Below are 23,498 nucleotides of genomic sequence, written 5' to 3' on the forward strand. Positions count from 1 at the left end.
GCATAGGACGCATTGGAACTAACTTTCCGAGCCAGTCAGAGCCGGCCCATTTATGGTACCATAGTATGCGTATAGAGGCTTTCCGTTCTTCGGTTGGGCTCGAAAATAGCACCTTGGAGCGCCTTAAATTTTCCAACCATTTCCGAGCATGTGTGATCGGGTGGTGTTTGTAGGCACACGGGCGGATGGTATGGAATATACTTTTTTCACCGGGCTAGCTATTCTAAAGCGGATGATACTTCGGGAAGGAGATGTTACTCTGTCGACACCTTTTTTTTTTGTTGCTTGCGGTGCTCTTCTCATCCGAACGGTACTACCTACTTGGCGGAGTGTGTCTGTGGGTGAGCAGTTTGCATTAGCATAAACGAGGAAACGGATCCTCATCAATTCGAGTGAGCAACAAGATTTCTAATGGGGGTGGCAACATTTTTCGTCTAATTATTTCCCATTTTTTCCTTCTCTCTTCTCGATTCCAGCAGTACAAGAGGGGCAGCATCGGAGCAAAAAGGCATCCCGACGGGTCGACACGACGAAGCAGAATCATCGGAACGAGATGAAGTGAAGCAGGCAGTGAGAGCAAGTGAGTAACGGACGAGCTATGGGGGCTAATTATGGGTACCAATATACCAATATCATCTTCGGTGGTGCCGCACACCATATCCTCTGTTCGATCACAAATAAAGTGGGATGATGGTGCGCAAGGCAAGGAGAGACCCACGCCAAGATTGGAGAAGGAGGCGGGCAAATCGGGAGTTTACGGTACTCTTGTTGCTTTCCCTCCGGACAACAACAGAGGCCATGTGAAGCATTTGTTTGTTGCTGATTGCATTTTCGCTTCTCGGTGGTTTGCGCGTTGTTTCTGCGGTAGCAAATTAGGTGATGTGCGCGCCCTCCCCCGTCGAAATAAGGACGCCGAGAAGGTTAGGATTTGGTTAATCAAACAATGCGGAGGTTCATTTGCATCGGATCATTGAGCTTACCATTGGTGTGTGGAATTTCTTTTTGTACGATAAAATAGTAAAAATTGGCAAGTAATTTGGCTGGAAGGAATGCTGCGCCCAAGTTTGACAAGAAGACTTAATCTTTTGGAGATCTTAGGATTTCCGAGAGGAGATCTTGATGCTCCGAATCCATCATTTTGAGAGTCCACATCCAGTCGAGGCCTCATGAAAAAGGGGGAACAAAACATAAAATTACAAAATTCTGGAACACTTTCACGCCGGTCACCTCTCGATCGATCGATCATTTTAAGCGGGGTAGCGTTCATTACTTGAATCCTCCAAAAACCGGCTTCCTCGCTTGACATACCGCTTTTCCAACGTTTCTCAGATAACCGGTTGCGTTGTTTGTTGGTTTGGGCTTGAATATAATTGTATAAATTACTTGTTCGACAGTTTAGTTGTGTGGAGAGAGCGAGTCCCGGTGTCCGCCTGTTGCAATTGCTTCATTTCGACGGTAACGAATGAATCTTGTGAGGTATATCTGTTTTTACTTTTTCCCGTTTTGTTGTAAACACATTGAACCTGGCTCCCAGCGGGAGTTTCCGCTACGAGGAACGAGCGGGGCTGCTGTACCGCTGGTTGACAACTTAACAGGTCAAGTTCATCAAAAATCTTTCACTCCAGCTTCACCTTGCCTGCGTTGTTGAAGTTCAGAGTTAGTGCTCTGAAGAGACTCTTCTGAACTCCGATCAATCGAAAAGCGTGTTAGAATGTCGTTTAGTTGGAGGGAAGTAGGGAAAAAATCCACATCCTGGATACAGTCACATACCGTCTACCTGTGCCTGTGCAAGCAAGTACAAACTACTCGACCAACTGCCCGTTTACATCGACCGGTTAAACTCCTGAAACACACACACCGGGTTGGGAGAGACAAGTAAATCGATCATGAATATTCATTTTATCTTGCTCGCTTTAGTCCTTATGCCCTTGTGAGGTTGACAGTTCACAAGAGAACGGTGTGTGTGTGTTTTTTGTTGTTGTTGTTGCTATTGAGTGAATATCCACTGCACCACCGCGGCTCTCTTTACGTCCTTTGAACCTTCTGCTGTCCTTTTTAAGGTACAGTCGGGCATACTTTCAGAGATTTCTCTCGCGCAACAAAAAACCGGCTTATTTGGCTGTGGACCTAGGAGGAGGGTGCGTTGCTAAAAGGGCTTTTCGGCAATTTAATTAATGCCAATTTTCGGGCCAATTTCCAAAAACCCAGCAGGCGACAACAAGAGTTCGAGAAAATTGGGGATGGGCGATGGGAATGAAAAATCCTGTGCTTACAAGCGAAGGAAAATTTTGGAAATGCGGTCCCGTTTGTCGCGTTACCAAGCTACCGGGGAAGAAATGACTTATTAGAATTGGAAATGGTTCTGTGGAAGGTGATGGCGAGTTTTTATTTTATTTTTAGGCACTTTGTCCCGAATTCCGATTCGTAAGCGAAGGGATCGAACCAGAAATGAAAGTACACACAGCCGAGGACTACTGGAAGGAGTTTTTTTTTGTGTGTGTATATCTCACTTGTCCTGAGTCCATTTAAGTTTGTCATCGATCTTTTTTGCCTTTTTTTTTAGATCGTTTCATCTTGCCTACTGCCATTTGTGTGTGTGTGCCCTTTTGGGACATTGAGAAGGCTTCAGCTGGAAGCCTCGGCGAAAGGCAGGAAGGAGAGCACGTTCTCGATTGTTTGATTCGAATATCCTTCTGGGCGAAAAATGCATCCTTTGTACAGCCCGATATGCTCTGCGTATAGAGAGATAGGTAGAGCAGCACAGTTAGGTTTTACAGAGTTAAATGGAGCAGCAGATATAGTCGGTCGCCCATTCGGAGTAATTGAGGAAAAGTCACGGAGCAAAGGTAGGCTTCGGTCAGTGGAAAGTTGAATAACGATCTACGTCGCTTGGGAAGAAAGACTGGGTCACAGCTTTAGGCACAGTCGGTGCCCGTCGGCACACATTACAAAGCTTATTGGTGTAATGTCAGAGCGAAAGGTCTCCATTAGTTGTCCCTGAGGAACTGATTCGTTTGCTGTTGTGCAGGGGAAGTCAAATGAAAGGGACTTCCGAATGGGATACGTTCCTCAGCAAAATCCTATTTTATTGGACATTTAGTATGCGCTTTAAGCTGAGATTCGATCCACAGAAATTCGGTGTCGTAGACCGAATCGCCGAGGTTTCAAAGTGCAATGTGACAAAGTAGAGGTACCTTAAAAACCAAATGTTGTGAATATTCATGAAGATTTCGATTTGGCATGGAAAAATCAAACACCCGTAACAACAATTGTAAGTGGGAAAGGCGGCATCGGATGCTACTATATTTTGTGAGCTCAGTCATCTGCAAGAGTACGATAATTTCCTTTGGATCACTATTTTTTATATCTCCCATTGTGAACAGAAGATGCGGCTCTCTTCCGGTATCCGGGACTCTCTGGTCGGATGCTCGGATGTTTCGTAGATTCTTTTTCGGGAAACACAATTCTTCACCGATATTTGATCATGAATCGAGCGCTCTGTCAGTGGAACGAAGATGGTGTGGTCCGATATACTGTAGAAACACACACACACGCAGTGCTCTCGAGTCAGCATATTGGGTCAGACAAACAGGAATTGGCCTTCTTGGAAAAATCGGCTCGGCTAAAAAGAATTTAATGCGAATTTTTGGCCCACAATGTGCATGCGCTTTTACATCTGTTTTGCTGCATGTCTGGCGTTTGGAGTGGCCCGTTGCTACGGTGATTGTGTAGAAGTCAGCAGCGGCAATCGTGTAGGGCCTCCCCGCATGTCTATGTATATCCCGAACAAGTGGCTATGATGTATGGTGTGTGGTTCGTCTTCTTTCGTATCTCCGGATGAAGCCGCATGGCTCGACGTTGGTTGTTTTTTTCCCAGAACTGAATCTCGCATGCCCGAAGGTTATTGGCGCACATCCACAGAGGACGCATGGTGGCGTCGGCTAGCTAGCTAGCTACCTTGATGGCGTTGTGCGAGCGGCGGCTCCTTCTGTCGGTCCAAAAATGAGGAGGCTCAAATTTAATATGCAAAAATAGACCAAAAAAGGGATTGAGGAAGTGGAGAATATCGCTGGCCTTATAAAGCAAGGGAGCACTCTTGATACGGTTTCGCTGTTGGGTTTAAAAATAAACGCGCTCACATGTTTTGCTGTGTACTGTTTCACTGGAATGAAAACATTCTGTACCATCCACTTTGTACCAGACCACTCCGTAACGTTGCGGCGGCACAATTTTTGTGAAAATCTCTGTGGCAGCCTCTATCAGGTGGTGTGCGCTGTTTTATGTCTTCTGTTTGGGCACAACAAACAAACAGCAATCGCACGCGTGTATATTTTCGTAATTCAATCATCAATAGTCCTTGAAACAGGTGAATCAGGTGTGCTCGGTTCCACTACCACCCCCCGAGCTCGGCACAGATTTCACAGCCGAGGGGAAAATTCAATGCGAAAATGCGCCAAATGTGGTGGAAAACGCGCTACGAATCTCTTTTCCGCAATGTGATAGCATTGATCATCATAACAATAATCGGAATAATGATGAAGCTTCCTGCACATCGTGTTTTGGGATGGGTGGTGGTATGTGGGCATTGGCGCAATGCCGATCATCATCATCATTATCATCATCATAAGCATCGTTTTGATTACGGGTAGATAAGTGTATTTTGCGACTGGTGCGCGCTGTGCCACTTCGCGTGTGTGTGTTTGGGATGAACCTTTTTGCCGCCAACTGACGTGATGAACCACTTGCCGTGCTGGGTGCTTTTCCGATTGCATTAAGGAAGATGTGGAGCGGTGTGGAACATTCATACCACCCAAGAGCAGCTTTTCCACCATTTGGAAGAAAGTGCTGCAACAAAAAAAAAAGCAAACGGAAACGCGAAACAACCAATCAATAATGCAAACACGTTCCTTCTCGCCGTTAAACTAAGCCCGCCGATGCTTCCTGCCTCTGGTGGTTTTTCCGTTTTCATTCTTCCGGTGAAAAACTTTCCCACAAACACACACACTCACCGATACAGTAGAGCCGCTGGAAGAAATCGGCTGGAAGGAAAAGCAATTCGTCTTTCCCACCAATCGGGTGGAAGCTTTTTCCACCAATTTTCCTTTTTTTTTATCTCCTGTCGGCGGTAGAAATACAGAATCTCTATTCGCGCGGAACCCCCCCCCCCCCCCCTTTCCATTTTCTTCTTCATCCGTCGGCTCAACCCGAAAGACACGGCGCACCGGGTCCGGAAGGTAAATTTAAAGAGACAGTTCGATTGAAGAGGCAAAATTCTGGGAGGAAAGCGTGCCAAAGTTCTTAGCCTTCTCTCTCTAGCGCGCGCGCGTTTGGAGGTTTTCCGCCTCGTTGGGGACGGGCGCACACACACACACACACACCCGGCGACGACTTTCGGTTGCCGGCTCCAAGAAAACATAAATCGAACGCAGAGAATGTTTTAAAATTCCTCAAGCATAGCGTGTTCGACTTTTGTTGTGAGGTTGGAAACTTCTTCCGGCAGAAAGGGAGAGCCTTTCATAGTCTTCGAAGGTGTTTTGGGGGTGCTGATGTGCGTGAAGGGGAAAGCTCAGAATCTCTCCCGCGACCGCGCTCCGTTGCTTCCGATCAGGATCTTTAGTATTGGGCTTGCCCTTGGCTGGCGGTGTTGCGGTGCGAAAAGTCAGCTAAACTTCACCGAAGCTAAACTTCAAAATGCAGAAAGCAAATAATCGAACTGAAGCTTTTTTTTGCTGCTTTGTCGGTTTGTTTGGAAGCTGCGGGAGGGAGATATGGTGGATTATGTTGTTTGTTCAATAAGTAATCTCCTTCAAAAAGCATGCATTTTGTGTATCTCGCCTTTCGGAAATACGGATTTACCGCTTGGAGCGTTTGGACAATGGGCAACTATTTGGGCGAAGTCACTACTGGACGTACGCGCTGGATAAAGGGCAATCCTCTATCTGAATTGGAGGAGGCTTAGATCGTCCCTCAGTTTTGGCGAGTTTTGTTCAAGATCACGTATTGTTAGCCGACATTTGAAGGAGCTCCCCTTTCTGTGACCATGCTTTTCTCTGGCTCGAATCGAACGGAAGGGCCCGCGCACACTGGATAATGGAGCATTCTTTTCCAATAAATCGTGATGAATCGTTTGATGGGAATATTATTATCATATAACGCTTCACCGGCGGGGATCTTCTGCATTCCCGGTGGTGACTTTCACATCAGCAGAAGATGTTCGCATTCGATTGCGGCGGAGCCAGTTGAAGTCTATTCGCCAACGTTGAGGAAGACCAACATAAAAACAAAAATTGGTACGTTGAGACTTCTGTGCGCGCACACGAGCGCGTGCTCCACAAATAACGAAGGCATCAACCGAAATCTGAGTGAATCGGGGAAGAATAAACCTCCGGCGCAACTCTTACAACTCAACAACACCCAAGGGCTCTTGCGTTTCACCACCAAAACCCGATCATTACGCGGAAAGAGATCGGGTCCCTCCAATTAAGACATTTAAGACAAACCTTCACGAAAAGCTGAAGAACTGGATCCTGCGCGATCAATGTCGGGCTTTTTTTTCGCCTCCTCGTTTTCTTAGATTACTTCATTCGCTCGTCGCTCTCCTGGTCTGCGTTTGTCGCGGTTCAGTTTCTTTAATGGGTGTACCACTGTTAGGATCACCTTTGTTTTTCTTCGTCCGTTCCTTCGGTGCGTTTTTGCGTCTACCTGCTTTTGTTAGATTTTAGGTGTGTTGTTTTATGGGTTCTTTCTAAGGTAGATATTGCTTGGGTGCTGTTGCTGCCTGCGTTAATCTGGTGCCTTTAATTTTGTTTTTGGTAAGATTTTGTTTTTTGTTCGGTCGAGTTCCAATTCTTATCAGAGCTCGGGCTCGAGACACCACAGCAAGCTTCCCTCTGCTGATGACGCTCATTATTCTCGTGCGTCTTAATCATGCCCGGTTTCTCAGAACTAATTCCTACGTGAAAAAGATTGACTCCTAATTGGACGGGATGAGCTGTTGGAGTATGTGTAATCGCTTTATCTAACAACGGCGCGTTAAAATCTAACCCCACTCCCTGGGACTACTTTTTGGAGTCTGGAACATCTGGGAAGAATTTCGGTAGGCATCGCCGTGATGGTGGATTAAAATGTCTCTTGCGTCGTCGGTATTTACTTTGCTTTGGAAGCTGCTTTTGTGGTGATAAGACTTCAAGTGGTTGGCATTCTCGAACGAACGCGCCCCCGGGTATCACAATATATGTCCTGGTGATATGGTGACGGTGTCTCGTTCCAGCAGGCCATTGTTTCATCATCGTCCCAGTGTTGTAACGACCAAAAGCCAACCAGCTACAAGATCCAGCTCGGTAGCATCTACCTTTCTACGCCGCCCGTAATCACCTCAAGCAACTCCCCTCACAAGTGAAGCAGTTAAAATTGGATTTAAAGAACGCGCGCGTGTATGCTCTTAAGCGATGGCGTGGCGACGGTTGAGCGATCGTTTTCGTCAGAATTTATCCGTATTGCCGCAACGTGTTCGCTTGAGCCTCCTGTCTAGTGATACTGTTGGATTTTTTGAAGTTGAAGTGTTCAGATGATTCCGTTATCGTAACGATGGTATGAGGTGGATTTATTTTATTTTTTTAACGAACTTCAGTCGCTTCCCGCGAATGTTGAGTCCGGGTTACATTTCTTTCAGGAACACAACTTGAAGAAGAAGCAACCGCAGATAGTGATTTGGTTGTTTTATGTTTGGATATTTTTAGTTTAATGATCCAATATCGGCTGCCGGTTAGGTATGCGAGAGCGCACGTTCAGCAGTTTTTCGTCGGAGGGCCAATGAGTCACTGTCGGGCGGATAAAGTCATTTTGAAGCTGGATAAGAACACAGCTTTGATGCTCTCGTTTACCGGCCCAAGCAGCGTCTAGTAGCTACGGGCTAGCAGCTAAGCTGCTTATGATGAGAAACATAAGGCACACCGACACCCCAAGTCCGTGGTGTGCCGAGTGTACCGGAATGTCTTTTTGTGTCGTAGAAAGTGGATAACAATTTCCTTTACAAATTGCAACTCCAACGAACGCTAAATGTACCAAATGCAACTGCCGAGCAAAACTTCTGTTGTGAAACATCTCCGTCCGCGTACCAAGGTGCAGTTATTGTTGCAACGCTTAAACAACACGGGAAGAAGCAGTAGCAGCAAACCGGCGGCAGCATCTTGTCGCACCGGAGGTGGTCATCCGCACGATGGATTGCTTCGGCTGCCTAGTACACACGCTGCTAATGCGCACTGTCCTGCTGGGCAGCAGTGACTCGCAATCGCACTAGACCCCCCTTGGGGCGAATCTAAAGTGTCTGCGCCATCGCGAGAGTTTCGAGAACAAAAATGGAGTAGCAGCAATCCTTCACACCACGTTGCCGTTGAGGAGTAGTAAAGCTTGGGTGTGGAAGGGTGCATAAACAAAGTCATAATTGCGGTGATGGTGCAAGAGCAAAAAAAAATGCACCCAAGTGGTTTAGGAGGCTGTCGACTACGCCGACGAACGAATAAGCAATAGTGTGACCTCCGGCGGGGTAGGTTTTTTACTCCTACTAAGGTAACCACTTCCTGTCAAAGAAGAACCCCCGGTTTCGGATTGCTGGTATGACCGAAGGGGTGGTAGGTCTGGCCAATCTTAAGCGCTCATTAAAAAGCAACAGCGGAAAGAGAGAAAAATTACGCCATTATTCCAGGTGTCATTATCGCACCTTTCGGACCGGACCGTTTCTCGCTGTGTTGACGATGCGGCGGTTGTTCTCGCGCGCGGTGATGTGCGATTTGGATATCCGGCTGTGGAGTATGGTGACGAGACTAAGAACAACGTCTCCAAGGGTTGTGACTTACTCACTGTACAGCAGCATTTCCAAATCTGACGAGTTTTTACCATGTCACTGCTGTGCAACAGTAGTGCAGACTCTATCTGTGAATATTATCACTACAGATTTGTCCTTCTCGCGCGCATTGGCTGGCGCACCGGCGAAACATGGTACAGCCGGGTAGGTATTCCAACACCGGCAGCCGTTAATCAATGCACCACAGCTCTTGGGCGGGAGGAGGGCATTAAGCAAGATCCAAAAATGGTGATAGTTCGCTCCGAATGCGGTGACAGGCAGAGGGATCTCTCTCTCGTAACTCTCCCAAACCCCTTCGCGGGTTTTCTTGGTGTTAAGTTGAGTGTCAGACATAGGAGGGGGTTTGCTTTTTGATAGCGTTTCTTTGCCATTCTAGATGCTTTTCGCATCCGCGTGTCCCGAGGGAGAACTAACCAACAAGACATTCCTTAGCCCCGGCCACTTGCGCGTTATTATAACGTCTCCGCCCCATAAGAAGTATGGACGCTTTGTTCTTTTGGACGTGGCGGATGGTTCCAGTTTCGGGAGGTTAGGCATGAAGTTTTTTGCCATCGTACGGGGTTTTCCGCGCGATAGTGTTAACTGGAGCTCTAGACTCGTGTGTCGAGTGTAATAACGTTGTCTCGGACCCGCACAGTACTGGGTGGTCCTCCATTTCCATTTTGCAAGCATATCGTTTGCCATATCCATAACCGTCTGGTCGTCCGGTGGTCAGTTCCGAATTGAGCATTCAACAGAATAAGGGGGGGGGGGGGGGGGGGGTTCGTGTTTTCCATTGAATAGAGTACGACCTTACCATACTAGGGGGAGTTGAATTGGATGGTTTGGAGGAGTTTGTATGTGCCCTATTACTCTGCAGAAGAAGAAGAAAAAAACCTCTCATCGTTAGTGTGGCAAGAATGCGAGATAGTTTGGATAGTAAATAATTCTAGCTCCGTTAAGAAGGAAATAATTTTCCTGTCTTTCTTCGCGCATTTGATACTGCCGGAGGACCACTACTAAACTCTACAAAAGAGGCGAGATGTGTAAGTTCTATTCCTAGTCCTAGAGGAAACTGGGGGGACTCCTTACAATAGGGAATGAGTCCCTAAAGCACTCTTGGGATGCCGCAATGCCGACACGAAACACAATTTCTCTTCTGGATACCTTTTGGATCTTGTGATCCTCAAGGTACGAGATCTTTTTTTTTAAACACTTTTTTACAGTACTCTGGATAGGGTACATACAGAAATGACCAAAGCGGAGCATCATCATCAGGTTCGTTGTCCGATAAAGCAAAGGCGGTTTCTCTTGCCCACGTTACACTTCCTGATTGCAGTATTCCGCAAATGGAGGGTGGCCCATTACAGAGGAGCAAATATAAATTTCACCTTTATTGCTCATTCTTTTGTTTTTCTTACTCCGGCCAAAAGGGCCTTTGGGTTATATTTTTTTCTTTCTTTCGCCAATCGCGCCATTTCCATAGCAATCCACCATGTGAAGTTATCGCCCCCGGTTGGTCTCCTGGTCTGGAACATACTGGCACTGGTCAGTGGGGTTTGCCACTCTATCTCTTTCGTTGTATGTGTGTTCCGATTTTTTCTCTATTCCTTTACGAACGTCGGCGAACAAATCGTCTCACACTCTAAAGATATCCTAACCAACCCAATGCTCAATGCCGCTTGTAGCAGCATCAGGAGTAGTAAGTATGTATGGGTATATATACATATCCGCTGTATAAATCCGTCTGACTGCTGCCCTCTGGTGTGCCATAAATGGGAAGAAAGAAGCATATCATATTTTGCTCGTTTTTATGCAGTACCAATTTTCTTTCTACTTCACTATCCGACCGAAGCAATATCCCGGAAACATGGCCGCGCTCTGCCCGAGAGAACTCCCTTCCTCGCGAACCCAAGGCCTAGAGGAAAACACCTAAAAGGTTGTTCCATCCATGGAATCTTCTCGTCCGGAAAGACCATTTTTGGCTTCCACCCGTTGCTTGAACCCCGGTGTGCAATGTCTAGTTTATCATAAAATATGTACGGATTATTATGAAAAATTCAGCTAAGCAGCATCGGGAATGGTCATCCTAAGGCAGCTGTACACTGCACTTGCTGCCCCTTTAGCGCCTAGTGGTGCTGCCTTGCCGGTGACTGTGTGTCTTTCAATATTTATAAGTCTTCCAAGGGGCCTTGAAAGAGTAAAGGAGCGAGCAGCTTCTTCGCCTAGTAAAGGCGTCCCCCTTGAAGTATGCAAACTCTTTGGATAGGACATTTTAAGCTGCTTCCATTTAAATCAGTCCCCCGCTCTGGTTCCAAAGTAGGAGAAAAGCAGTATTACCACACCACTCCGTCCAAGACCGGGAACTCTTACACCCCGAGAACCCTGGTTTGGATGATTGCATTTTTTGTGTGTTCTATCTCTTTCCGTTACTTGGTTTTCACATGGTTTTCTGGTGGACGTGCTGGACCTAAGAAATGGTACGCTTAAGTTCCGCATTGTCGGAAAAGGAAATCCAGACGGTCTGTTGGTGTTTGGTGTGCATCAGCCAACCAGCCAGCCAGCCGGTCAGCCATAATTAGCATGACGGCGCGAACTTACACTCACCAAGATACATAACCTCTCATTTTGGAGTGCTCGCTATACCTTGTGTGGACATCGTGTTAAGAAGTCGAAGGCAAATGAACCCGTTCCCGGCCTCGGAAGGGCACAATGAACTACGTCAAAAAGGGAAGCACTTTTCACTAACTAATCTCAAATTAATTTCTCCGATAATCACAGAGTTTTTATAAAGTTTTGACGGGATCTGTTTTTGTGACAGATTGTTGCAGGAGAGTTACTATTTGCTCTGGAACTCGTTTCCGTGTGTGTATTTTTTGAGCTGGAAAAAAGTAAAACCGATTTGCTCTTAACCCGGCACGCCGAAGGGCGTACAAACAAGCTACTTCTCGAAAACACTGTGCAACTGCCATTAACCCCAACCATCCTCTCGTCCATTACAATCGCTGCATGGTGGCGGCCTCGTTGTCGGGGAGGGGGAGAGCATTAATTGTATTTACTTTACGGACGCGCACCGCATGAATTCCGGTCGGTCGGTTTCGAATGCATCTTTCTTGCGCTTTTGTCTGTGCGCTTCCCAGTCCATTAGAGCGTTAGCAGCACCGTCGAACTCCATCTTCTTCGCGTCTTCTATCATTCCCGTACGTACGAAGTGTCAATGTGTGTTTCCGTCCCGATTTGCTTCTAACGTGCATCGTTTTCTTTTTTGGGAGGTTTTTTTCTTTTTGTATCGGAGGGCGCCTATCGTCCCGGAACAATTCGTCCAGAAAATTGTTGATTTTTGAGCAATGCACACCGCTTGACTTCGCTTCTTCTGACGTGTCCGCCAACCAACCGTGGTCTACCAAGTCGCTAATGAAAACCAAAAACACCGGCGTCAGCGAGACTCTTTATCCATCCTCACCATAAAAAAACACAAACGAACGGAAAGGTAAATGGGTGAGTTTTAGGTTTGGCTGTTTGCTTAAGTCAAATAGTCGAAGAAATCTCTTCAACGAGAGTTTTTTTTTTCTTCATGTTTGTGGTTTGTGTTTGTGCTGTTGGGCTTGCTGCGTACATGACGATATGTCCACACAGTAATGACGCTTGTGGCCATTAGCATCAAATGTCTCCGGGTGCATCTCCCGACGAGAGGAAGACAAGCACGGACACAAACACACTTACCTCGCTGAAACACTGCATGTGGACACACGATCGGCGCGAAGAGATCCCGATGGGACTAGCGCCTTCAGTGAGACCCGTTTGCCCATTGGTCCTCATCGGATCTCGTTGTATGTGAGGTTCCACATCCTTGCGAGATAACAGACGTTCTTTGCTTTCCTGCACTGGGGAGAGTCTCGGGTGTGTGGTGGAATGTTATTGAAGGTGGAATACCATAACACACCGGTGTGTGGATGTGTGTGTTATGCTAACCAGGGCACACTATGGACGGCCATCGTTGACCGGAGGATGCTGTCCGGTTTGCAAGATTTAATTGATTTTCCAGAAATCCTGCGGTTTCGAATGCCATCGCCAGCACGTGAAGTCCAACCAACTCTTCTTAGCACAGCGTGCCAGTGCCGGGGTATGGGAGACAGCTGGGGGCCCGATGGTTTGTTCAGGACTTATCGAGCGAAACCAAATCCGAGCGAAAACGTAAGCCAACCTTATTAATCCTTTGCCCATTGCCTTTATTGCTCGGTTACGGTGTGCGGTGGTGTTGGCGTCTGTGTGGGCTTCCAACATAGTCCAGCTTTTTGACCACCACCACCGCCGGGTGTGTGAGTGCTTGATCTCGGTGAGCTTGAAATCCAATTTAAGTCGACAATGACGATGACACATAAGGGAGGATCGATTGGTGGTCTAGTGCCATTGGTGGCTTGTGCGTTGAATGTCACCTTTTTCGTCTCGCTCTCCTTGTTGAGGACACATGGTACAGTGTGTGTGCGTGTGTAGGACTCAATTCACTTAGCAGTAAGCCAACGCTTAGCCGCATTAAACGATGAACGAGGATTAAAAGCTTGCAGGATAAGTTTGATTTTCTCCTATGTTTTACTGTCTGCGTGTGTGTGTGTGTATGTGTGTGTGTGTGTGTGTGTGGCCCAAACGGAAACGAATGATCTCTCAAACGCTCCACCATCGTACGATGGAGCTTTATCTTGAACGTAGCCACAAAACCAAAATTTCTGTTGCTACTAAACCAACTCTACATTTGCTACATTTGTATCGGGAAATATTGGTCCATCCACAGGCGAAACTTTGGAAACACAATTTTAGGTTTACTTTCCAAACAGGTCCTCGTACCAACACAAAAAAAACCCACTCTCGTTACACGGAGTAACTTACTTGCCATTTTGCATTGACCAAACCAAACAATTCCGATACTAATAATTCAGCAATAATTTGAAAACTTTCATCTTCATCCTGCAGTGTGTGTATGTGTATCCGAATGGTTACGCCCTCTTCCAACACACCTTACCAATTGCGGAAGAGGCGTTGCTCTAGGTTTTCGGAGGGAAATGAATTCATTGCGGGAAAGTTTCACATCAGTACTGTTCCTCCTGGTCGACTCTTTTCCTTATTTTACATTTTCAACCACTATCGTAAAGCATCAATTATTGCCGGACACAGTGCTCTATCGTTTTGGAAAGTGGGTTTTTTTAATCGATTGGGAAAGTTAGATGTTTTGCGTATTTTTTTTTTTTTACTTTCTTTGGGTGAGGAAAATTTTGTGGAGCAAAGCTTGTTTTTTGGTGAAACGAAATGGATGGATTTTTTTTCACAAGGACCACAGGAAGCCCGTTCCAGTTGCAAGAGAAAAAGACAACACATCATTTGTAGTTCGAATTGACCACAGCAATTTAATATAACTCGAAAAACTTCTGGCACACAATGGAAAGGATTGCATTGATTGGGAAATGAAGTTGTTTCGATGATAAATACGTGTTCTTGCCCCACCCCGAGCTTTTATTGTGTCGGAAAGCGCACAACACGTACGTATTAGACAAACATTCATTTATCATGTCGATGCATCCATTTTACAACTCCGCTGAGTGGAATTTTTGCACACCCTCCCCTAAGCAAGTACGCAAGTCCCGGAGTCCCTGAGTCCCCTTAGGGAAAAGGCTTAACAGACGATTAGAGTAGAGAAATCTATGTTTAGTAGTATTGTTTGCTCGTTATTTTTTGTAAAAGCACAATGTGCATGCAAAAACATGCTTCCATAGATCGATTAATTGGTTTCACAGACAAGAGAACCGAGAGTAGCCAGAGTTTGGTGGTGGTGACCCGTCATGTCGATCTGCCCTGAGTTGTTGTTCACGGGGCTTCGAAATAGAAAGCTCTCTGTCCCGTGCAATCAAGTGTACTATAGTAATACCATGTATCCTGCCCCAATTCCCCTCCTCTTCTCTTCCTCCTTTCCCTATTTTTCTTCTCGTTAGGAGAAGGTGGGCTTGTTGTACGCATTCGCACTATGATGTCCATGCTCTGCTCGACCAGAAACCCGTAGTGTTGTAATGGTGCATCGTCTGCATTGAAGCGCAAACAGAGAGAAAAAAGAAGGTACAAGTGTGGGGTGGTGAGAACAAACCCCTAATATACTCACTCTCCCACCTATGGTTGCAGGTTGCAGTGCCAACAGGTATTTTTGGTGTGTGCCGACGGTTGGTGGATCCTGCTGAAGTGTCCTGAGGCGCTCGCTGCCCTCCAAACTGTTCGAAACCATCGTCATTTGTAAATGTTTTGTCCACCCAGGTACCAACCCCCTTCCCGCGCTCCCCGTTCACCTTTCAACACGCATACACATACACACACTTGTCACCTTTAAAATCAACTGGCTGAATCGCACGGAACCATGCCGGTGACACTGGTTTGGTGTGGAGCAATTACGCGACAACACAATGAACTTTTCCAGAGCGCGTACAAAAAGCACACAGACACATAGTACACTCGATTTAAATGCATTTTTCGTGTTCAGTTAAATACACCTTTCCCCGCCCGTTTTCCCGCGCTTCAGCGGCTTTGGAAGTATGTTGCAGCATAAATAGCAACGCGCATGCAGGGAATGAAGAGAAAAAACGAGAACCCGGACCGCGACAATGTGTGAATGTATGCGCGAGATTTTTCGGCACACTGTGCTTGCAGGAGAGCAGAGCCCCCCCCCCCCCCATTTTGTGTGCGTATATGGAGCCGTTTTACACCACACCGACAGCGACACGCGGACACTGCGCGCGGTGTTTACAACTGCTATTAACATGCTGCCCTTACAAGCCTTCGCATTATCAGCATGAGAGTGATTGGCGGAGAGAGGGAGAGTAGTAGAGGGAAAGTGAAAAACACAATTTACATACCTCTCTAAATGTTTGACACTACACACGGTGTGTGTGTGTGTTTGTTGGAGTTCCCATCCTTGCTTTGAAATAAAATTCAAATCAATTTTTCACCTTTTAAGTAATAATTTTACTCTTACTCTCACTTTATGTAAATAAATAGAGACGCACATTTTGGGACGCGTGGCAGGTTCATTTATCTTGGGTTGCTCCCCCTGCCGAAAACAAAACACCCACAAGGCTACTCGAAGACAGCTACAGAGCCTCTTCAGAAATGATTTACCAGAAAATGGTTGAAGAAAGCCAGCCAGCAGCTGGCCATTAATTTTCATCAACAGAATTTTCACATCAATATCAGTTGTGTTTGTGTGTGTGTTTGTAGAAAGAAAATGGCTGCGTCACTTAGGCAAAGTATAATTCAATGTCTTTTAATTCTGGTGGTAGCGATTTTATTTATTCCCATTTTTTGCTGCGCTGACAGCAGAGTACACGTTGGGAGAAATAATTAATTATTTTCCTTCCTTTTTCTTTACCTTGCATTGAACTTTTCGTATTGTGAACAAAACCACTTGGATTTATTCTTTTAAAGAAGCTTTTAGTTATAGCAAAAGTACAATCATTTTCAACTTAGGAGGGATTGGGAACTGAATTAAACATTTGTATCAACATTTTCTCCTATTTCAAATGCAAATAATCAAAATTCAATAACAAACGCTTCTTATTCTTTGTATAACAATATTGAACTTAAAACATCCATGTGACCTGGATAGGGGATCCAGGTAAGAATCTATCCCTTCCGAAACTTTCCAAAAAATGCAACATTGTGTACGGAACGCGCCACGTGTGGTATGTTAAATTTGCATTTAGGTCACAGAATGCGTGTTTTCATGCTAGCAGTAGCAGTAGCGAATACCACCCCGGTAGCAGTGGCTGATGTACTGGGAAATTCCTCCGAAAATGGAGAACTTTTATCCCCTCCTGCTATTGAACAAATTCGATCGAGCGCGAGTGTGTGTGTGCGCGCTTGAGACAACAATTCGGCTAGCTACGGAATCCATGTGTGCGAAAGGTCCTGACGACCGATAAATCCCTGCTAGAGAATTGTTGGGTTGCTATAAACAAAGAGGTTAGGAAGTAACCATTATTTGGGGATGAATAATCCTCCCGACTTCTTTCCCTTACTCACCATGGCTACCATGGCATAACCTCCAAATCGTTGACCACCCTCCAATCGTTGACGTGGGAGAGGTAGTGTGTTTTTCGTACCGTTCCTTGTCATATTTCTTCATGAAGATTTTCCTCATTTGGGTGAAGCCTCATTTTTGGTTTTGCCTATAAAAAGGCGGCACTATTAACAGGAAAATGTTACAGTATTCCATGCTTTCCATTTTCCCTTATCAAACAAAAAAAAAAGTTGTGCGCTGCTTGTCTATAACCGCAGTCGTTATGGCGCGCTCTCGACTGCTGAACGAAGTGCTTACCTAGTCTTCTCATGGTATAGCGTCGCCTGAATTTAGACTATGCGTAAAACACACACACACACACACAGTTGCCTACTAGAAAAATCCGAACAATACAGGTGCGTGACTGTTATCCGCAGTAGCGCAGGAAGTGGAACCATGGAACCACCTTTCCAAAATACGCTGCCGCAGCATAAATTGCTATCCAACAACCGCTCGGTGGCTTTCTATTGTGCCCTGGGTTCTATCTGGGCTAGCTTTTCTGCTGTGCTCCTAGCCGCTAGTGCGTGAGGTTTGTCTATGTGTACGATTCCCTGCGAGGGCGAGAGGATTCTGGTTCCACTGGTAAAGAACGCGTACGAGCGCGTTTGCATAAGCGTGTGTGCGAGTCATCGTCGTCGTCGCCGAGGATGCGATTGACAGCTGAAATTTGCCTAGAATCTGAAGCCGGAAATCCAATTCTCGGTCGATTGTGTTCACTTCTGTTTTTTATCCCCCCAACTTCGTCGGCTGGCTGGGGTTCAGTTACCAGATACCAGAGTGCGGTTTTTCATCGCGATAGGACTCCAATTGCGTTCCATCAAACGATTTTCGCAAAGCGCATTCGCACTGATGATGATGATGATGCTATTGGTAGGATCGGTAGCCTCTTTGATATCCTTTCGCCCGGTGTGGTGTGGTGTGGAGTTGATTTCGATGTGGCAATGATGGGCGATGTTTACCAATCACTCGCGCGCACCCATGCTAGGGATTGTTTCCAATTGCTGATTTATGTTGCACGCGGCTCACATTCGCATATGTACACGCGTGTGCGCGCGCTGTTGTTGTTTCCCGAAACGTGACAGTTGATGTCTGATGAAGTTATCGTTAGTGGAGAGGGCGTTTAGAGCCTTCCAGCTAAAACAGTGATATCCTGCCACGTGGATTTTGTGTGGGATTTTCCAACAACTTTGATTGGTTGCGTAGGATGTATACTGTAACATTATTTCTTGTAAATACGATAGCAGACATTGGAGAGCCAAATTCTGAGCTTCAATTTTTAGTTTCCATCAATTTTCTCCCCTGATGTCTTTGGATCTTTATTTATCATCCATCTGGCACATGATTGCACCTGATGAAGTTCAGTGTTTTATGGTCCCGGCGCAATCAATCCGCAGTGAGAACTGCGCCAAAAACCAGGCAAGGTATCGGAAAGCACAACCGTCACTGACGAATGCTCTCCGCACCATTTCTCGCTTATCGATCATAATCGAATAATCCACTCCAATCGACACGTTCTTAACTTTTGCCACTTTATGTGGATGCCGGCAAAACAACTCGAGCAGCACAGAAACACACATCTCCAACATCTCCCGGAAGGTCCTAAAAATATCGATCCAAATCAGGCAGGCAGTAAAGGAAGGAAGGCGTGCGGTGAGCGTAGGGAGGAAAAATCGATCCGCCTCATAAGTTGCCCATTTCCTGTTCGCATCGTGTATGGTTGCATGGATGTGGGTGAAAGTGAGGAACCGACCACCGCCGCCAACATAAAAAACCCCCCCCGGAACACAACATATCAGTGAATATTTATTTCGCTCGCTGGCTTTTATCGCCCATCAGAGTCTGCCCATCATGTGAGTATGTGTGTGTGTGTGTGTATGTGTATGTGGGTTAAGGGAGCTGATCCTTGGATTGGTGGTGCTGCTGCGCCCGGGTGTGGTGTGAGTTAAGAGACCGGTTAACTTCTTTTTTTCCTACCGTTGATTCTATTGCTGCTATGTGTGTTTCCTGCAACGAGGACGGAGGAAGGACAACAACTCAAACTGAAAACCATCCGCTTTATTTTTTTGTTGGTGATGCGGAAGAAAGTAAGATGAACGCGTGTGTTCGGGGAAGAGAGATGGCAAGGGTATGTGAAACGTGAGTTGCATGCTAACGTGCGGATAAACGAAAACTCCCGCAAAACCATTTGCCTAGGTTTCGTTCGTGTACAACAGTCAGTCCTTGGGATGTAGACTGTTGGAGAATCCCAGAACAAGGGGAAAAGGGTGGCGGTTTGTAGGAGACGCGTGTAAATCGTCTGCATAGCCAAAATAACGCTACTTTCAGGCCCCTGGAATCTGCCCCGAAGGGACCACACCACAAGCTTAACCGGCTGTCTGTGTTTCTGTTTTTGGATCAGTTTTTTTTTGTTGTTGCTTCCAGAGCTCTCTCAGAATTCGGAGTTGAAGTTGTTGGGTTGGACCACAGTTTATTTGCAGTGTGATGATGATATTGGTGATGGACTCGGCAAAAAATGTGCTTGATGGTTGGAGAATTGTCACCGTGATAAATAACAGTAGCGCTGGAGCTTACTCACAGCAAATTCATACGTCACCAACTCATCATCCTCGAGCCATTTGTAGCTCGGGTTTATTTGCGGTCCGAAGAAGAAGGATATAAGGATCTCTTTTGGTTTTTGCCTTGGTTATCAACAAAGCTCATCAACTTTCCTGCGAATGTTTTTTATTAACCCGTCGCCTTCATATCCTCTTGGACCAACCAAGTGAATCAGCTCCAAGAGTTCTTGATATTGCAGAATTTTGTTTTAATATCTCCTGGGCAGATATTTAATTTCTTGTCTCTCTTGGTAAAAAGCTTTCATGGTTGGGGTAAAAAAGTCGTCCCCACTCGTCATGTTTAATTGAAAAATTAATTTTGTTTGGATTTCCGGTCTTTCTCCGCACTCCGAGTCCGGATCAAAAGTCAACGATGATGACAGCGCGATGGCCAGCTTAGAGCGTCCTCGTCGTACGTTCGCTTGTGTTGACACTGAATCAGCAGAACACTATCGCCATCTCGGCGCACAGAGCCACACAATCAAAGCGCCAATTTTTTTTTTTTTTTGCTGCTGCTTTATACTGCTCTCCAAGCGGAAAAATAGAACACGAGATTTGGGTCACGCGAAAATCTACACCTCTCCCCTTCGGAGATTGTTGGGCGGCGAAGGCAGGCGATCCATGATTATTATCCCGCGGTTGGTGGTGGTGTGTCCTGTTTGGAGTGCGATAAGAATTTAGACGAAATAGGGGTAAGCGGACAGCCAGAGAGGGCGCTAAAGTAAACGCAAACAAACCTCTCGATGGGTACCGCGAGAAAAAGCGAGTAAAAGCGGAAAACAAATGATAAACGCCTTTTCTTTTTTTGGTTGGCCAGATTGGATGAAAAATAAAAAATGATTCGCAAGAATATTCATATTCGGTGGAGTTGGCGATAAACGGAATCTAGATGAATATTCCGATAGAGCCGAAAGAGATGAGTTGTGACGAGGTAGAAGCAACAACATTGGCGCAAAAAGAAAATCTGAAATAAATAAATAAACGAACAAACGGCGACGAAGAGTACGCGTCACACTCCGCCCTTGTGCAATCTGCTAAATCATCAATTTTAAGAGATTATCATATGATTTATTTTGATCACGCTCTGATTACGGTTTTATAAAGGATTTTTGTTCTGCGTGATGATCTGAATGGTTTTTGTGGGTCGTTTTTCTCTGGTCCGTTTACGGAGTTTTCTTTCAAGAAAATCCACGTAGGTTAAGAGAGCTATCGCGATCGGCATGTTTACTGTTTCCTTGTACTTTTATATCAGTTTTATAATAATTTTGTGCTAACAAACCCTAGTCAAATAGGAGAGCTCCCTTTCTAAAAGCAGTATTTACAAGCGAAAATTTAAAGTTATCTTCATCAAGTAATAAAACAGCCTAAAAGTAAAGTTTGTTTTCTCGCTTCTCGCGACCAGTATCAATGATTAGCATTTTGCGGGAGGAGCATCCACGCTTAGACGCTCCCAGTCATGCGAGAATTATGATACAGCCAGGCCGGGCCAGGCATCCCATCTGCTGTTTGGCTTGTCGGATTCATCGATCAGGAAAGTACAAAGCTTAATTAAGCCATAAAATTTCCAATTATCACGATGAAGTAATTAATCGCTTGTGGCGGTTTTTCGATGAAGCCTTCAGACGCCGGGGACTCATCAACGGCCGGTGTCTTGGCAACCTTCGCACATCGTCCTTCGCCCTACGCAGGCTTCACGCCGCGATGTTGGAGCCATCTTGGAAGGTTAATTTCTGTGGCTATCCACTGTTCCATGATGAGGGTTCACAGCTCCAGCGGACCAACTCTCTGGCTTAAATCGATTCACCCTGAAACCCGGAAGCAAACAATTGGGACACGCGGGAACGACCTCCAGGTGCCGGGAAACCGTGCACGGAACGATGGTTTTAATTTCCGCCCTTTGTAGATAACATTTTGGCGATAGATCCTGCCCCATATGACGTTTTGTTGATGAAAGAGTGACATCAAGTGGTCGGAGCTTTTCCAAAGCTTGGCCAAAAATTGTCTCTAATGGCGGAAAGATAAAAAAGATTCGATTTGAAGACCTTGAAATGTTTCGGTCACTCTTCTTGCTGCGTCACACTTGTTGGTGTCCCGGTGTTTGCCGTGCGTATGCCTGCGGATTGAGCGTGTGTCGAGAGCGCGGTGCTGTTCGGCATCATTCTGCTGACTAATTGTGAACAAATTAAAAAGTTTTAATAATTAATTAAAATACTACGAAGCGGCGCGAGTGAGAAAGAGTGTCCGCTGCTTCCCGGGGATCGCTAGGAACCTAGGCAACGCAAGTTTTAATGAGGTTTTTCTCAATTTTCCATGATTTTGACGAGTATATTAAAACGAGTGAGGTTTAATGTTTTCCCCCTTTTTTCTCTATTCCTCTCGTTACAGATTTATGATTGCAAATACAATAATAACGCCCACGGCTCGCTCAACCACTGTACGGCGTTTGGAGGTCATCACAACTTCACCAGTGTTCCTCACCAGTGCAATAGTGTTGGATATGTGTGTTTCTGTCCCAAAGGTGTAAGTTTGTCCGTCGTGTGTAGTTTGTACCAGATTTTCCATGGGGCAACCAGTGCTATGTGAAAAGCGGTGAAAAGCGACAGCGTGAGTGAAAAGCGCTTTGTGTGTGTGTGTATGTGTTTCAATGTCGTCCCGTGTGTGGCGATAGAAAGTGTTTTCTTTTCTCTCTTGTGTTTTTGTGTGTGAGTGTTTGTGTGCGAAACGAGTGGATGTGGAAGGGAGTGTATCGAGAAAGGAAGAAGCTGTAGTTGGGTGGAGGAGTAGGCACTGCCTGCCAAGAGGGGGATAAGGCATCCACCACGTTCGCCACAAGGGTTTTGTAGGGGCAGCAGTAGTGGCGTTACATGTGGGAAATGTTAGATCCCGACCTAGAGTGTGGCAATGAGTGTGGGGGGCCGGGTCCTCCCCCGGAGTTTCTCGTGCCACCCCCACCCCGGCCACCATTTCTGGCGGAGCTGGTCAACTGCAACGAGGAGCAGCTGCAGCAGACACCGTTCGGTGGAGGCGCCTCCGGTACCTTTGCCGATGTCGACATGTGCGAGGCGTTCCCGGTAAGTGAGAGTAGCATCGGTAGCAGTAGGAGGGCCTAGACATAAATCGTAAAATATCGATTAATTGAACGTTTCGTTTCGGGGGTCGGCTGCAGTAGAACGAAAGCATAGGTAATATGGGCATTTCCGTACATGATTGGTGAAAAGTTGCGAACCAGGAACGTTCGCTCGATGGTTGGTTCATTGCAACAGCTTAAGTCGGGCGCTCGAATGGAAGAGTAGAGTGCTTTAGATAATAATCCTTCGTACGGTTAGCCACACATGCACATACAGAAAAAAGAGGGAGGGAGAGAGAGAGAGAGACGGTGTCCGAAAAGGTAAAACCAACAGCAGCAGAAGCAGCAGCTGCTGCCCGAACGTCGGTGGTGCCGTAATCCGTCTGAAACGTATCTTTCCGAATTCATCATATCCTACCGACTGCACTTCTCTGCGACTTCACTCATCGGATCGGATTAAGTGTAATTGAAAGCCTGTTTCTGCTCTCGCAACACCACCATCACCCACTTTTACCATATCTCCGTTCTGCAACATCAGATCCATCGTCTGTTACCATGCAGCATCGTCCATCTTTTTTTTTTTTTTTTTTTGTAGAGCACTCGTCTAAGTCCTGGATCTCCGATTCCGGGGTGCTACAGAGATACTTGACTTTTTACACACCTTGCACCGGAGCTGGTTCAGAGTTTTTTGATAATTGAAAACTCCCCACTACCCTGTCAAAAAGGTAAGGAACGCCACATTGGAAAATTGGGTCTGTTTCCTTCTGCATTTCTTGCTTCCAGTAAACCTACACACATCACATATGTGCTCTCTTTCTTTTATTGTTATCTTTTCGATTGAAGGCAAGCCTTTTTTCTTACCGAACCTTCGCTTATCACACCTTTCGGACAGAAAATTCTTTC

The 23,498-nt window shown here is 46.0% G+C and overlaps 2 protein-coding genes across 2 annotated transcripts in view; one reads left to right on the forward strand and one right to left on the reverse strand.

The window, feature by feature from the left end:
• Window positions 1-23,498, reverse strand: part of LOC126557285 (glycogen [starch] synthase) — a 396,509-nt gene that overhangs the window by 234,703 nt on the left and 138,308 nt on the right. The gene's annotated exons all lie outside the window — the stretch shown is intronic.
• Window positions 22,336-23,498, forward strand: part of LOC126557168 (uncharacterized transmembrane protein DDB_G0289901) — an 81,821-nt gene continuing 80,658 nt past the window's right edge. Inside the window, exon 1 of the mRNA XM_050212850.1 lies at window positions 22,336-22,599. Coding sequence (XP_050068807.1) covers window positions 22,393-22,599 — 207 coding nt within the window. The 5' untranslated portion in view covers window positions 22,336-22,392. The remainder of the gene's footprint in view (window positions 22,600-23,498) is intronic.

The sequence above is a fragment of the Anopheles maculipalpis genome, chromosome 2RL (genome assembly GCF_943734695.1).
Source record: "Anopheles maculipalpis chromosome 2RL, idAnoMacuDA_375_x, whole genome shotgun sequence".
Lineage (NCBI taxonomy): Eukaryota > Metazoa > Arthropoda > Insecta > Diptera > Culicidae > Anopheles > Anopheles maculipalpis.